This window comes from Centropristis striata, chromosome 22 (genome assembly GCF_030273125.1).
Source record: "Centropristis striata isolate RG_2023a ecotype Rhode Island chromosome 22, C.striata_1.0, whole genome shotgun sequence".
Classification (NCBI taxonomy): domain Eukaryota; kingdom Metazoa; phylum Chordata; class Actinopteri; order Perciformes; family Serranidae; genus Centropristis; species Centropristis striata.
Window position 1 is genome coordinate 19,837,450 of NC_081538.1, and position 17,777 is coordinate 19,855,226.

The 17,777-nt window shown below is 39.9% G+C and overlaps 1 protein-coding gene across 1 annotated transcript; it reads left to right on the forward strand.

Annotated features, from left to right (window-relative positions):
* Positions 1-7,965: 7,965 nt before the first annotated feature.
* LOC131961117 (beta-1,4 N-acetylgalactosaminyltransferase 2-like) lies at positions 7,966-16,387 on the forward strand. The gene is made up of 4 exons (XM_059326388.1): positions 7,966-8,125; positions 11,428-11,609; positions 15,406-15,661; positions 15,777-16,387. Exons 1-4 carry the CDS (start codon positions 7,966-7,968, stop codon positions 15,959-15,961), a joined length of 783 nt encoding a protein of 260 aa, XP_059182371.1. The 3' UTR covers positions 15,962-16,387.
* The last annotated feature ends 1,390 nt before the right edge of the window (positions 16,388-17,777 follow it).

The following is a 17,777-nucleotide window of genomic DNA, read 5'->3' on the forward strand; positions in this document are numbered from 1 at the left end:
CGCACGTCTCTGCTCGTCCTTTTTTATTAAGAACCTAGATAGTAAATGTGTATTTCCCTGGGTGAAACTCCCAGGGTGGCGTTGTCATATCCAGTGTCAGGGGCTTATAGTTGCCCCGGTCACATACTACAGTGTATAAAAAAACGAATAGTAACTGAAATGCTTCTGCACCATCAGTACTTTTATTTTTGATACTTGAGTATATTTTGCTTTTAACTGTCGCAGAAATTATCAAGTCCAGTTGAGAGGTTTGCTGTGGTGGTGTGAATATTAAGAAGCATGCCGGCTTTCGTACTTTCGTAGTCATTATTACTACTTCTACATAAGTATGGCCTCATTTACACTACCTGGTGCAAGTGGCCATTTTACCTGTAAGCAAAGACGAACAAGTTTGCAGGCTGTATACATTAATTTGAATTGAAGTTCATGTACTATAATTCAAACACATGATATAGCCTATTTTATGCTTTACAGTATGGGAGGCTGTGGAAAGAAGACTTGGACGAGAACGAAAGAGAAGCAACCCTGGAGCCATTCAAATTCACATTTCACAACCCTGATGACATTTGGAGATTTTGTGAAGAAATAATAGAGAAAATAAATTATTTGGCTTATTGTGAATGTCCCACAGAGTGAGTGTGTAAGTAAAGGTATACAGAACATTTGATCATGTTGTGACTTGGTGGTTTTTTTTTTTTTTTTTTTGTGTTTTGTTTTCTCGATCACTTAATAATTTTACATGGCTTATACTGTAGATATCAAGAGTTAGGGTAGTATTTAGTGTTACTTAGGTGTTCCAGCAGCACGAGAACATAATTAGCATAGACATAGAACCAAACATGAAATTTATGGTGGTTAACAATAAAAATACAGAATAATACAACAGAAAAACTAACTGAAACAAATGTATAGAAAAAGAGCAGTGCAATAAAGTCAAAATTAAATCATAATGAAAAAGGCGGTGAAGTACTCTGTATACTAATATAATGTACAGTATAGGCCTATGACATCTTATGAGATGTTGGCTTATGAATATGAGTAATAACTTAAGAGCAAATGTGTGCACTGACGAATCAAAAGTTTACTATACAAATAAAAACAATATATACAATAGACCGGGGATTGATACATTTTGTCATATTGTTTACAAATTAATTCATTTGTGAAGAAAACGATTCAACCGGAAGTGCATTCGTGATTTTATTTTGAAATGTATCCCTTGCATTTCCGGGCCTGAGAGTGGAGCCTGTGGCGGTATGGACCTCACAGTAGAGGTCTGCAGTTTTATTTTGAAATGTATGCTGTGCACTTCCGGGCCTGACAGTGGAGGTCTGCAGTTTTATTTGGAAATGTATGCCGTGCACTTCCGGGCCTGACAGTGGAGGTCTGCAGCCAGGACCTCTTGCAAATTTACACAACTTTACTTCCACATGTATCAAACTGCGCTGACACCTGGTTCTGTGCACATTTCCTTGATGGGGCATAGGATTACAAACAGAATGCAAATTATGAAAATATGAAAATAATTTGTCCACTGAGCTTAGCAATGACAATCAGTCTGCTACCAGGGAAAAAAAATAATTTGACTACGTGTGAAATCGAGACTCTGATCTCAGCAGCCGGAGTCAGAAGTCAAGAAAAACTGGTCTGACATTAAGGAGAGTTCAGAGAAGTTTCACACTCATGTGGTCTCTCTCTTTAACCCCTACAAGGTGGGCCTTAGAGAGAGGGGGGTGACAGAGACTCCTCAGCAGTTGACTGTGTGTCCACTGTGCCCTGTGCCTGGGCATCAATTCAATTCAATTAAACTTTATTTATAGAGCGCATTTCATGCACAAGGTAGACTCAATGTGCTTCACAATGGATATACATAATTACAGTTAAAAAAAAACAACAAAAAAACAAACAATTTAAAAAAAAAATCAATTACGAATTAATTGAAATCAAATGCCTTATTGATGCCAGAGGTCAGCGGAGAATGGTCAGACTGGTTCAACAGTAACTCAAATAGCCACTCGTGCACACCAAGGTGTATAGAAGAGCATTTTGGCACAGATTCTAAAGGAAAGGTAACCTTAAATGACTTCAGTTGTGATCTGGTGCTGTATAGAAAAAAAATTAATTCAATAAAATTAACTTCACCCTTCCTATTATAATGGTAGGGGAAACCTTACTTATTGTGCTAATGTGTATGAATATGTTATTATTAATAACAATAGTAGCCTAAAACACTCTACTACAATGTTAAGAACCCATTAATTAAACTAACCCATTTTGTTAAATCAATAAATAATTGTGATTATTAACCGTGATCTCAACATCAAGTAAGTAAAGTAGTAAGACACGATGGCAAAGTTGTATTTAGCCTCTTATTTAATCATAATTTATTAATACCTTATTTAGGAATGTTTTGGGTCTAACATGAATTATATAAATTAGTATCATTTCCCATTGCCCATTAAAAGCCAGGTGTGCCTGCACCTTGCACACTGGTATTACCTATCTACTGTTAATTAAAATTCTTATGACCCAACCCCGCGGTGTCCACAGACATAACTGCAATCCCTGTAACATCAGTCTGTAACAAGCAGTGTGTTAGCACAGTGTGAACCCTGGTAGACCTTTAAATTGCAGGAAAATACTGTGCCATTCACTTTAGTCCAGGTTTTTGTTTGCTAATGCTACAGTCGATTAGGTACATGCAGGTACATTTGTTAGCTAGGTACTTGGTGTTAACATGAGAACTACTTGGTCTGAAAAAAGCAATGACATCTGTGCTGCTCTGGGTGCCAGGTGTATGACAGGGCCTTAGAAGATATTCACTTGATCCGATTAACTCTGACTGAAGCCTCATATTAGTATCGGATAGACTACATACATTTGAGGAGTGAGGACTATAGAATTTGCCAACAATCATTTCCACTAAAAGCACTAGGCCAGGGGTCGGCAATAAAGTTTGGCTGCGGGCCAGATATTTTCCAAGCCATTATATGACGGGCCACCGGCAGGCTCCTACATTTCAGCACCCTGAAGAGGACAGCGGGAGAAGTGACGGAGCTGATCATTGACTTTATACGTGACCCTGCAGTAAAACCAGCCGACAACTTCTCCACGCAAAAGAAACGATCGCCTCTTTAGATCAGGCTGCGCTGGAAATGGAAATGATTGATTTCCAAACCACCTCCGTTGTGCGAGATGCGTTAAGAAGTGCGGAGTTTGTGTGTGCCTTTTGGATAGGCCTACTATGCTCTGAGGAATACAGCAACCTCAAGACAGTCGCACTTTACACTCTGACCATGTTCCCCTCCACCTACATGTGTGAGTCGTCCTTTTCAGCTATGAATGCAATAAAAGCGCACGAGAGGAATGGACTGACTCACAAAAATCTCGAGAACTGCCTGAGGATTAAAGTGACGTCTAATTCACCAGATATCCAGAAAATAGTGACAAGCGGGAGATGCCACTTTTAACACTAGGTGAGTAATCTAAACAAGGGGATTGTGTCTAATCTGAACTGTCTCGTTGTAGGCTAGGCCTAATTCTTACTAAGCATACAGTAAATGTAGCACGCACGTCTGCTCTGTCGTTTCAGGAGCGTCGAGCACTCCAGCCCATGGTCGAGTGGATTCAGCATTTTTGCTTCGTTCTTTTTTGTTCTGATTTGCTCCAATTTGACCGGGCAATTGTAGTGTTATTGTTTACATTTTTGGTGCCACCACAGACAGGCCTAAATAACTTGAGTACTTTATGTTTGAAACTCGTGTTTTACTTTTCACAGTCTGTTTGATATCTGGCATGTTTGAAAGAAGTCGTGTTTTCGCTATGTGCTTTGTTTGAAAGACAACCTGTGGACTAGTTTCAGCTAATTTCAGCACCAGGCGCTATCCAATGACTTCATTTGTCTTTGCATGAGTGTTCACGCTGCACCTCGCTAATGTGTGTATTCACCCTCGTATCCAGATGAAGCATTATTATTAGACTCAGGAAATTTTTCTGTTTTGGAAAATTAAGTTTTTAAATAAAGAGCATTTTTGAGACTGTCGGTCCGATTTTATATTTATATTTTCATATATTTTTCAATATAGTTCAAACAACCTCATGGGCCAGATGTTTCATGCTTGCGGGCCACATCTGGCCCGCGGGCCGCCTATTGCCGACCTATGCACTAGGCCATAGGAGGAATAATTATTGCAAGAGAACCCTTTCAGTGTTCACTACTGATTGCAGACAGACTTGAAAATTTGTGAACTTATCCTTTAGTATGAATTTGCCATCCCTGAGATAGATAGAGAGAGAGAGAGAGAGAGAGAGAGAGAGAGAGAGAGAGAGAGAGAGAGAGAGAGAGAGAGAGAGAGAGAGATAGATAGATAGATAGATAGATAGATAGATAGATAGATATCACACTAATTCAAAGTGTTTGATGTTCCGGACCTTCGCTTGAGGACATTTTTTCTCACTGGAACTCTTAAAATTGAGCATTGTTATCAATTTGAAGTTTTTACATTTACACTACAAAATGACACAATAGCAAGTTGGTTTCATTTGAATTATGGAAAAATAGAGTGCAAAATAATGCTGTATCATTTAGGGAGCTAACTTATTCTGTTTTTGCAACTGGAATTTAGTCAAGACTTGAATACATGGCTGGAATATTGAAATGGACGGTCATACTGAGGCCACGTACAGACAGCAGGATTTGTTCCCAGATCTGATCTTGAAGACAGGTCATCTGCTCTCTCTTTTGCAAGCGATCAGGTCAGATTTATGTGTCCAGACATGACCAGCCTATCTGCATAAGTACAGTGGTTACGTTTCCTGTAACCAGTGTCACATGAGAGCAAGGCAGAATTACCAAGATAGCTTCCTACCCAGCCATCGGCTAGTTAGGGAGCCAGCTTGCTAATTCCACCATGCTATCCTCGCTGCTGGGAGACTGCAGACGGCAGCTCTGGTGATGGACAAGCTAGCTAGCTAACAGGAGGCCAAGAGCAAGTTACCTGTTGTAAAAGTCAACAAAGCAAAAGATGAATGAGTTATATGAAAGAATGAAAGCATGAGGTCATTTTAATTTCAGGTTTAGCACTGCATGCAGGACAAAGAAGCAACTACAAGGTTGGTGTGATCCCAAATTAGATGCAACAGATCGACTGGTCCTTCTCACCCAGATCAACCTGGGAAAATGGTAGTGTTTGGCTGGTTTATACAAAATGGCTGCTGAATCCTTTGAAAGATTCTTGTAACAGTGTATTGGACATCATATAAAAAAGAAAGTTTGGTATATTTCAACCTGGAGTATTTCCAAAAAATGACAAGTGTTTGGGTTAGCTGCGTGTTACAAACAGCAGTTTTATATAAATTATTGAAATGGTCTTTGATTCATGGAGTAACAATAGAAATATGCTAAGTTAAAATACAACAAACTTCTTTCCTATATCATGTAGTCAGAATTAAGTAATTTGCATTCATATTTTCACAGAAAAAAATCCTTTGTGCTCATATTGCAAAAGAAAATATGTTTATTTGATATGATCTATCATTGTACAGCAGCAATCTTGATAGTAACCTTGGAGATAGGGGCTGAAACTGCTGTTAAAGATGAAATGTTTTGATTTTACCCCCAATAACTGAATAAGTGGCATAATGTCAGACAAACTCTCTCTTTCCTGTAGTCAAAATTGAAAGATGGTGACTACCATGCCAGAATCTGACTATGAACAGGAACATGAATGAACAGGACATTGTAATTAGCATTGGCTTGGTCACACCAGCATTTAATGCCATTTAATCCTAGTCCTGGCTCTGACAACTATTACGTTAAAAATGTTTTGTTCAGCAGTCGGAACTTGATGCTTGCCAATGTCCTATGTAATTAACTTGCTGCCTTTAAGACACATGTGAACAGTGGATTTTGTGTTTTTTTTTTCCTAGCATGCATTTCCATCATAGATGGCTGCAATCTCTTTTGAGTCTCTTGACCTCAGCCAGTAAACCTCACAGTTTCAGACTTATGAATGTTTGGAGAAGATGTAGCTTCTTGTTTCTATACAAGTCTTATTGAGGCAGAACTTGCTGCAGGTGAGAATCACACAGATATTTATTTTTTCCTCACCACCAATAGGTTAGCTGGTCATTAATCAAGCTCCATGCAGAGCTTGTGGGCACAAGTTTCATGAATCCAAGCTGAATATTGATATGCTGATATGAGGCGGGATGGGATGGGATGACAAGAATGTCAGTCTTAGAGAGGTTGAGCTGGTGGTGTTCTGTGATCACAGATGCTGGCTTTTGTACTCTGTGCTGATATCAGTCTAGATTATATTTTTCCTCTTAAGCCCAGAGGAAACAACATCCATAATTTCCAAAAACATTGAAATATGGACCATAGTTTTGAGCTCGGGTCCAGACCCAACACTAAACTGTGTTCACTGACAATGGTTTTCCCAAGTGTTCCCAAGCCCATGAAGTAATGTCCTTTATATAACCATGTACATTTTAATGCAGTGTTACCTGAAAAGAGCTAATAATGTCATGGATTTTGTTATGTTATTATGAAATAAATTCCCTTCAATTATGCACCGAGAAAGGTTCTAAAACTGTTGGAATTTTGTTTTTTTAAAAAGTGGTAAACCTTGCCCCATCCGTACACACGCACACACAAACACACACACACACACACACACAGAAAGCAGGAGGAAGGGAAAATGAGACAAAAAGCGAGGAAGATATGACAAGATCAATATGTTTATCAGTATTTATTTTTCTTCCAATTCCCATTTTTATGTATGTATGTATGTATGTATGTATGTATGTATGTATGTATTGTATGTATGTATATATTTGCATGTGAATTTCCCTGAAGATGTACATACTGAAACAGATGAATAAAATAAAAGATAAATGGAATCAGGTTGTTAGAAATGAATGAGGGATAACCAGATGGAGTGGAATTTTCTGCATTGTCTTTGATGGGTGGATGAGTTTTCCATCGATATCCAACATATCTGTATGTTTTTCCACTGTGTAATGTGTATGGTGTTCATTGATTTCCAGATTATAGGGTTAGTTTTCTTGGCAATAGTACAGTTGAGTGAAACATTAAATATACAGTACTGTCTTTGTACAGTTTTCAATTGAATATGTGCAAAAAAATATATTTAAAAATGAAAATGAAAACCAGAGGAGGTTATTTGTCAATACATTAATCCTTATTGTTAAAATCATCTTCTTAAGATGATTAAAATTTTTATTTTATATAGAAATAAGTTGTAGCAAAAAGATATTACAATCCTGAAGTTCTAGCTTAACTGTCAAAGGACATGTGTCAATGTCAAAGAGTCTTCCTGGCTTTACTTTTAATATCAAACCGAAGTCCTGTGGAGGTGGTTGGAAGTGAATGATTAAACAGCTGTTTTGTCACCTCTGTGTAAATGACAGGTGATGGTGAGAACAAACTGTTAATGGAGTCCAGCAGCCTTGTGACCCTCAATGACCTGCTGGCTAAAGTGACCTACGCCAGCACAGTCTAAGTAATTGGAACTGAATTAGAAAAATATAATTTGTAAAAACTTTTTGCTGAAATAAAATGCACAAGCATGACAACAACATGATGTACAGAAGTCCTGATACAGTGAATGCAATTTATTATGCGTGTTTACTGTTCAACTAGACAAAGTGAAAAAAGTAACTGTGGAAAATGTCTGTAGTGATCTAACATTCACTGGCAGTTTAGTTTGAGAGTATTTTGTTTCTGAAATAACTAATTCATTCAGAGTTTTTCTTTAACTTGTCACAATGACATAAACATTAATTGCACAATGCAATAGCCATTTTTTTAAATGTAAAAGATGAGGCCTTGTGTGTGTGTATATATATATATATATAGATATAGATATATGTAATTATCCATCCATTCATCCATCCATTTTCATCTGCTTATCCGGGGCCAGGTCACGAGGGCAGCAGGCTATGCAAAGTATTCCAAATGTCCCTCTCCCCGGCCACAACATCCAGCTCCTCCTGAGGGACACCGAGGCGTTCTCCGGCCACGTGAGAGATATAATAGTGTTCTGGGTCTTCCCCGGGGCCTCCAACCAGGTGGACATGCCCGGAACACCTCCAATGGGAGGCATCCTTACCAGATGAATGAACCACCTCAGCTGGTTATTTTTCGCAGTGGCTCTACTCCGACCTCCCTCTGGATGTCTGAGCTCTTCAACCTATCTCCAAGGCTCACCTACAGACAAAACTAATTTCAGCGACTTGTATCCGCAGTCTCATTCTTTCGGTTGCGACCCAAATCATGAGCATAGGTGAGGATTGGAACATAGATGGACTGGTAATTTTTCACCAAAACGGACCGGTACAATGGCCACATCACTGCTGATGCTGAACCAAACTGTCTGTCCATCACACACTTCGTTTTATCCTCACACATGAACAACACCCCCAAGATACTTGAACTCGCTTGGGGCAGTAACTCAGTCCCCGACCGAATGGGGCAGTCCATCGTTTTCTGGCAGAGAACCATGGCCATGACAAGGGACAGCCCTGGCGGAGGCCAACACCCATTGTGACAAATACACCTTTTTGGACTAAATTGGTTGCAAGGCCGGTTTGGAGTCGGTGCTAGTGCTGGTTACCGTTTTGCTTTTCCACAGGCTAATATATTTAGATTTCTGTCCATTCCTGATACACGCTATAATAGCAGTGTCGTCCAAGTATTTCTGGATGTGGCAGGAATCAGAGTTGTATTTGAAGTCCCCTGTGTGCAGTGTGAACAGGAATGGAGCCAGAACAGTCCCTTGTGGAGCCCCTGTGCTGCTCATTAATATCCCAGAAACACAGTTCCCCAACCTGACATACTTTGGATTTGGCATTGTGTGTTTTGTTTTGTTGCTTTGAAGGATACATACTTTTTGGAATACACATGCTCTCCTATTCACTTCATGCAATTGGTGGCAGAGTACTGGGCTCTATATAAGATAGAAACATGCAAAAGGCTAATCAAAAGTTTTCTGACACATGAATTTGCATACAGCATACTTTAAGCTGGCAAGGCCATCCTCCTCTACACCATCCTCCATTTTGGATTTTACAATCCTTTGACTGAACTTCGGCAGCCATCTTAACACACACACACACGCACGCACGCTTCCTGCTTTGAAGGATAAATACTTTTTGGAATACACATGCTGTACATTCAATGTTGTAGAAGTATGATTAAGATGCCAGCCTCTTCTATGAAATAATTCCAAATTACTTCAACGATTACTAAGTATTTATATCTATATTTTATTATAATTATTGAGGTAATTATTAATGAGAGTTCCAAATTGATAGTTTATAACTTTATGAGACTGACTAAGGTGAATTGGCTATCTTTTCTCTGTTGTACAGAGTGGTGCCCCATCTAGAGGTGACTTTGAATAAATCAAGTCATATAAATGATTATAATGAATTATAATTTATAATAATTGGCCATTTACCGTTTGCATTGAGTAACGTATCTTCATGCCTGCAGTGTCTTGCTACTTATTATGTAATATGCATGTATGTAAACATGTGTAATGTGTAGGTTTGTATGTGCTCATGCAGTATGTAAATGCATGGGTAGATACAGTGCTCAGCATAAATGAGTACACCCCTTTGAAAAGTAACATTTTAAACAATATCTCAATGAACACAAATAAAATTTCCAAAATGTTGACAAGACCAAGTTAATATAACATCTGTTTATCTCATAACATGAAAGTAAGGTTAATAATATAACTTAGATTACACATTTTTCAGTTTTACTGAAATAAGGGCGATGCAAAAATGAGTACACCCCACAACAAAAACTATTACATCTGGTACTTTGCATTGCCTCCATGATTTTTAATGACAGCACCAAGTCTTCTAGGCATGGAATGAACAAGTTGACAACATTTTGCTCCATTGATCTTTTTTCATTCCTCAAGAATGGCCTCTGTTAGAGACTGGATGGAGAGTGATGCTCAACTTGTCTCTTCAGAATTCCCCATAGGTGTTCAATTGGGTTCAGATCAGGAGACATACTTGGCCACTGAATCACTTTCACCCTGTTCTTCTTCAGAAATCCAACAGTGGCCTTAGATGTGTGTTTAGGGTCATTGTCATGTTGGAAAAGTGCACGACGACCAAGGGCACGGAGTTATGGTAGCATCTTCTCCTTCAGTAGAGAGCAATACTTCTGTGAATTCATGATGCCATCAATGAAATGCAGCTCCCCGACACCAACAGCACTCATGCAACCCCACATAAGGACACTGCCACCACCATGTTTCACTGTAGGCACCATGCATTTTTCTCTGTAATCCTCACCTTTGCGACGCCACACAGTTTTGAAGCCATCAGTTCCAAAAACATTTATCTTGGTCTCATCACTCCAGAGTCCAGAGTCCCAGTAGTCTTCATCTTTGTCAGCATGGCCCTGGTAAACTCTAGACGGGCTTTTTGTGCCTGGGCTTTAGGAGAGGCTTCCTTCGTGGACGGCACCCATGCATGCCATTCCTCTGCAGTGTATGGCGTATTGTGTCACCAGAAACAGTCGCCCCAGTTTGGCTTTCTAATTCCTTAGATAACTGCAATGAACTTGCATGCTGATTTTCTTGGACCCTTCTCATCAGAAGACGCTGCTGTCGAGGTGTTAACTTCTGCGGACGGCCTTTACGTCTCTGTGAGGTGGTTGCAGTTCCGTCTTTTTTACATTTTTGTACCACTTTTGCTACAGTATTCTTGACTGATAAGTAAAGCTTTGCTTATCTTTTTGCAGCCTTCACCTTTGCGGTGTAAAGAAATTATTTTCCTTCTCAGGTCTTGAGACATGTGGTGCCATTGCTAACAACATGAAATGGGAAGGGGTTTTATTTAAGTAACACCCTTTTATAGTCAACTGTCTGCTGGACACCTGTGTAATGAATAATTAGACTCACCTGGGGTCGATTATTGTTAAATTAGACATTTGTAGTCTAAAACTTAGCTTTGCTCCCGAGACTTTTAGTGGGGTGTACTCATTTTTGCATCACCCTAATTTGAGTAAAACTGAAAATTATGAATGAAAAGTTATATTATTAACCTTACTTTCATGTTATAAGTTAAACAGATGTTATATTAACTTGGTCTTGTCAACATTTTGGAAATTGTATTTGTGTTCATAGAGATATTGTTTAAAATGTTACTTTTCAAAGGGGGTGTACTCATTTATGCTGAGCACTGTATATACGTGTATTCTATTCTTGAATAGCGAAATCTCACACCCATTTGCAATCATCTCTGGTCATAGCCACTCTCAAGGTGATTTTGTTCTGTTATGAGAATTGCCTGTTTATTGTTGTCAATGGCAATAAAAATTCTCCTGACACTTCACAATTCATCCATATTGTCTTATCTCTTTTGTTGTAATAATAGATATCAGCTCTCACGTCACCATCACCACAAAGACGTTCCTGCGCTACACACAACTCAAAGCTTTATTGAGTAGCATCCGGCGTTTCTATAGCAACATAAAAGTCATCATTGCAGACGACAGCTTTGAACCAGAGCACATGACTAAAGAACATATTGAACAGTACTTCATGCCTCCAGCACAGGTACACACACACACACAGACACACTATCACATTGACCAGGGCTGGAAGTATCACTTATCACAAGTATTGCACTGCGCTACATTTGAAATTGTATACATTGCAGAACAAACATAAAGTCACATGATAAAGACAGGATTTTTAAAAAAGGCAGCTGAGCAGCTACAGTAGAGGAGAAACTTCTGGTGTGTCTGCTGCTGCTGGAGGGCAGAGCTCCACAGAGCTTCATGTTCAGAGAGGTGATATTGCAATGAGCACCTGGACTGGGGCTTAGAGTTAGTGAACTGTACATAAATGCACAACACTGCAATAAAGATAAGGATTATGTCAATAAGGCTTACTGGGGATTTCCACCGGACGCGTTACAGCAGCAGCACGTCTCCACATCGTTTTTGCTGCGTCTGTCAATTCACACCGGGCGCGTTACAGCAGCAGCACGTCAGCTTAGCGAGCCGGCCGTATACACGCGAGATAAGGAGATCACGCGATAATCCTGACCATACGGGGGACCGCAAGATCCCGTGATAAACTTTAAACTCTATTTATACAGTCTATGGATAAACTGTGTGTATAAAGTAAACAACAACAACAAAAACCAACTTACTTTGCTACTCTGAGGTGAAAGATATGTTGATCTGACCATCTATCCTTATAAAAACAATATGTTATGTCATAAATGATTGTATGATGTTCCACTTCAACAATCAGTCTCTTGTCTTCCGTGTCGCCGATCCTCTGAGACCCTTTGATTGATTGATTGCCGATCTGGTGCCCCGGTCATAACATAATGTTGATGTGAAGTAGTTTTAGGCTGCATGAACTGCGTATTGTGTTTTATTTTGAAAGGGGCGGAAGTTTTTTACGCTGATTCTGAGTCGGACTTCCTGTCTGGTGCGATCTGCTCTGTTGAGATTCACGCGATTTGGCAGCGTCTCGCGGAGAAATAGAAGTCCTACCTAATGCTCGCGTAGAGACGATGACGCGACGCTGCAGTAACGTTACGCTACGCGCCCGGTGGAAATGCTCTCATTGATTAGAGTGTTACCTATTTGCAACGTCATATGCGACGCTGACGTTACGCTGCAGTAACGCGCCCGGTGGAAATCAGGCTTTATGGGTGGCATCATCGGACCTCCGCATAGTTTAAAGAGACTGCATCTACTTCATTAATCACTGTTTGAAACACCACCTGCAGAGCATGCTAAGTGACCAAAATCAGCTACAATGTTGCATGAACAGGTGCATGCTGCATCTGGCTAACAAGCTTAAATGCTCGTGGTGGATCCTCCTCAAGTGACTCCTGTGTTCACTTATACTTTGTTCACACTACCCGGCTGAGTCGATCGCTTTTCATACCTCGTTTAGCTAAAACCACACCCACTTCCATATGACGAAAGCCTAGATTTTGCTGTAATTGGCTAGTTATCCTTGCCTTGACTTTGAACATACGCCATGGATCCTTATGCTAGTTAGCTAGCAAGCTCCATCCTTTCATTCTTCACTGGTAACAGAAAATGAGCCAAACAGCAGGCTGGTGGCCAGAGACCACACTGGGTCTGACATTAACAGTCCGTCCACCTCAGTCTACGCTGCTTTGACACTTTACTGTGCTGATTAAAGTGTTTTTTCAGTTTTGTTCAGCTCATTTTGTCATCCACACCAGATGGACTAAAGGTTGTAAAAAGACAAAAAAACAAACAAACCCAGAAATGTTCAATAAAACTTTACAGTGATGAGGCAACGAGTAATAGCCAATCACAGCACAGTCTAGAACAGTGGTACTCAACCTCTACCGAATCAGATTTATTTGATAAAAAAAGATTTTTCAAGGGCCACAATTCAAAAACGTCCCTTTTCTCCGTGAAAGCATTTTTTACATTTGAGCATAAGGATAGTAATGCTATGTTATTAAGAAATTAAAAGCATGAAGGACGTCATTACTGGCATTACTTCAGTGAAATAATCATTTGACCTACTTAATGATTTGCAAGTGTTGATCACAAAGTCCATAACAGTATAACACACAGCACATAATGCACAGGTATGATGCACATATTATTATGTCTTTTATGCATTGTGATGTTCCTCTTTCTCTCTCCGGTCTCTCCTCTTGAAGGGAAAATTAAAACAAACCTTCAGATCTACTGTAGCCTACAATACTATTTTAGTATTGCAGAGCAATGCGTATCCACGGCAACGAGTCAGTACAGTTATATATAACGTTATACAGATAGAAAAGTGGACGTTTACCGATTTGGTCTCATAACTTTGACCCTTTCACACTGTATTTTCACTTAATGACAGTTTATTTGAACGTTTTGTTCAGTAAAAATGTCTTGTTCAGTGTTTGGTTGGACTAACAGACACTCCAAGGAGTCGCTGCTCAGTTTTCTGAGGTCAGTAACATACATTTTGTTTTTGCTTTTTGCTAGCCATAACGAACATCCAAGTTAATGCTCCAATTAATGCTAACATGAATTAGCAGCGGCTTCTCTCAGTCGGGTTGCCGGTGTAGAGAGGCTGTAGTCAGTGTCGTCAGATCTCTCTCACTCCTCCACAGTCCAAATATGGTCTGCTCTGCGTATCAGAAACAAGTTGGCAATGTAAGATGGCGACGAGTGTAACGCTGAACTCGAGGCTTCCAACGGGCAGTCCACAAACCAATGGGTGACGTCACGGTGACTACGTCAGGTCACTACAATGCATTTTACTCTTGACCTGAAATAAACAACAACTGGTCTGGCAACCAGGAAGGAATCTTAGCCCTGTTTTAGGGATCCAATCACAGAGCGGGGAGGGACGGTGAGACGATGACGCGTACTACTCGGCACTTGGAAGCTTTCCGGATCCAACATGGCTGCTGCAGACGCGAAACTCTCTTTAGCTGCAGATGGTGTTTTAAATAGTTTAGAGCGAAAGTTGAAAGGCGAAAGGTCTCTCGGCAGCTCCGCTGTCCCCCGGCTGGTAGCCAGATCACCGGTAGCGGGACTATTAGCGCCGCACGGGCGGTTTCTGCGGCTCGTTGCGCCGAGCCGGTGAGACCGCCGGTGATCTCGCTCCGAATCGGGGGACAGCGGAGCCCCCAGAGACCCGCAGCAGCTTGTTTATTGCCCATAAAATCAGTGGATGTGTGTGGCAGAATGACATGAGGGGGAATAAAGCGTGAAAATAAATAATCTTGCAGAAAGCGAGAACTGGAGAAGCAAAGCAGCAGCAACACTCTCTCACAGACACACACACAACAAACATCCATTTCTGTTGCTCTACTACGTCATCTGGTATAACTGATTGATTGGCTACCTACAGACGCTTTGATAGACATTCTAAGCGTCCAATAAATGGCTCCGGAGGATCGTAAACCACACCTCCTCTACGGAGAAAAGCATTGAAGGTGTCCAGACCTAATCTCCAATGAGATTTGGTCTGGTGTTAGCCAGGCTAGCTACTTTTAATGCTGCCAAACAAAACCAACTGGTTCAGTTTTCACCTGGGAAACATTTCATAAATCACACGTGAACCCTATCGTTAGATGATTTCTGCGCTCTGATCTGTGCTGGTCTCTACATTTGGTTGATAAATAATGGCCATTGTGTTTCTATCTGAGATCCACATCAGGGCAAAGAGTCCAGTCGCCAGATTTGTTTTTGATTGGAATAAAATATCAGATATCTTTCTCCAAAAGCACTTTTAATCCTCTTCACTTGTTTTTAACAACTATACTTCATCTGTCATTTGGAGCTTATCTAAGCATTTATTGGGCAAAAGGCAGGCACACAGCGTACTGCTAACAAGTTAATAGCCGTTCTCTCGTGTCTCTGATCTTCAGGTGGGCGGCACAGTACAAGGGAACCAGTTTTATTTCTCCATTCTCTATGAGGAAGGAGAAGAAATGGAAGGTGGCTGTCTGCACAGGAAATCTAAAAAGAAGTTTAGCTCACTTCCTGGTTATCCACAATGCTCTCTGACCAGTGGGGTGGTCAACTTCTTCCTAGCACGTACAGATGCAGTCCAGAAGGTGGGATTCGACCCTAAGCTCCAGAGGGTAGCACACTCAGGTAGGTCTAGATCTAGACAGAGTTAGACCTCCAAGTGGCAGTAAGTCCACACTTTTTGTTGGCTATGATACAAGCAAACATTTTTTCTAAAAGAAGCAAATGTCTCTGACTCTAGAGTTCTTCATGGACGGCCTGGGCTCCTTGCTGGTTGCCACATGTAACCACGTGTCTATTGGCCATCAGCGCAAACAAAACCAATCCAAGTACCACCACTTCAGATACCCTGCAAGGAGTGACGCAGAGTTCAAACTGCGGCTTTACTTCTTTAAGAACCACCTGAAGTGCATCAAATATGGATAGAAGACCACCATAGGACACTGAGTTACATATTTCCCTGCACTTTTTAACATATGTATCTCATTTTTATCTTTCTTCTCTGGTTTTTTAATTGTTTGATCCTTTGTGATTAGTTTTGAATGAATTTGTTTTATACAGTATACAATAAGCCACACAAGCATAATATAAGTATTTTATTAGGCTTATCTTTGGTGAGATTTACCTAAAAACAAAATGAAGTTCATGGGAAGGCCATTTTATTTTTACTTTTATATGGTTGTTATAAATGGTTAATAGAAAAACTTAAATAAAGAAATGACTTTTGATCGTATGCTATTTTCTTGGATTTTGATTTATATATAGTATTTCATTTCATTATTAGTATAAATGTATTCTGAACAAAAAGTCTTGTGTCCATCATCTTCTTTGTAAAGCAGGTTATAAATTAAATGTATTTGTTCCATTTCACAGTTCTGTGGGTCATTCATCATAGTCCATCCAATGTCAATCTCTGTAGATGGAGCACTAACCTAAATATATTTTCAATAATTGAAATGTTTTTAGTGTCGTGAAACATAATACAGGTGCCTGTCAAATTAAGTAATGGAAACACTAAGCATAAAAACATCTGCTGTATAAAGGCTGGTTAAAGATAGAAGAGGTATCTGTGTAGTTATGTACTTGTGTTATTGTGGGTGAGAATACACCATTTGTCCCTATTTTGTCATTGCAGCATTTCATATTGATTTAACTGTTTGTTTTGTTATTATTTAACCATTCTATCCTGGGTTTGTTTCTGTTAGCAGGTAGGATTTTTTGTTGTTGAATTTAAACACTTCCTTGTTTAAAGTTTGATTCAGTTTATTCCCCTCATACTCACCTGGGCCCTCATTTATCAAACAACTGTAGAAACAAGCGCAGATCTGAGTGTATATTTCGTCTTACGACAGGGTCCACGTGTGATTTATCAAATGATCATATCTTGCCAATCACAGCGTAAAAATGATCAGCTGTTGATAAATGTGGCGGCTCGAAACAAGCGTCATTTAAATACCACGCCCTAATATATACCCGATTCAGATGACTCGCCTTCAGAGTTTACGACACCGAAGGGCGCAATATGGCCAAAAGGAAGATTTTTTCACCCCCTAAAGTCAGCTTTATTAGCAAAGTGCACCGTTACAAATGAGAATAGGGGAAATATAGACATATTAAAGACATACGCAGCGACGGAGGTTTATGAAATAAAAGTACTTATAGTTATAAACTCAAACAAGTTCACTGAATATTTTACATTTGGAGCACAGACTTAGAAGTTTTCTTTTTGGTTGAAGGAGGTAAACAATGTTTTACAGTAAGTTTTAATTCCAAAAGAAGAGGAATTTCTCAAACAGAAAATGAAACGCTGACGTCCAACAGCTGCAACAGAACAAACTGGTTTTGTTTGGTAGCACAAAAAGTGAAAAAGAAGGAAATCTGTGGTGCTGTCAGCAAAGTAGCGGACCATTAAACTCCCGGGGAGGTTCGAGTAATTACACTGGGATATATAAAGCCTAATAATCTATATAATATCCGAATATTGCTATTATTATGATGGAGATATATTATTCACCTCTTTACATTGACTAATAATGATGTCCTAGTCAGAGTAGCGTGTGGCAGCGCTGATTGGAAATGTTTCTATCCGGTCAGAACCGCTGGTGAAGGAGACACTGTCAGGATCCTAGTGTTTCTCCCTGTTTTCCCTCCCCTTTTGTGGGCGTATGTCTTGTCTTGGTTTCCCTGTCTTCTGTGTATGTGTTTGTCTGGAGCTGGGCGGAGCTGGAGTTACCACTTACCT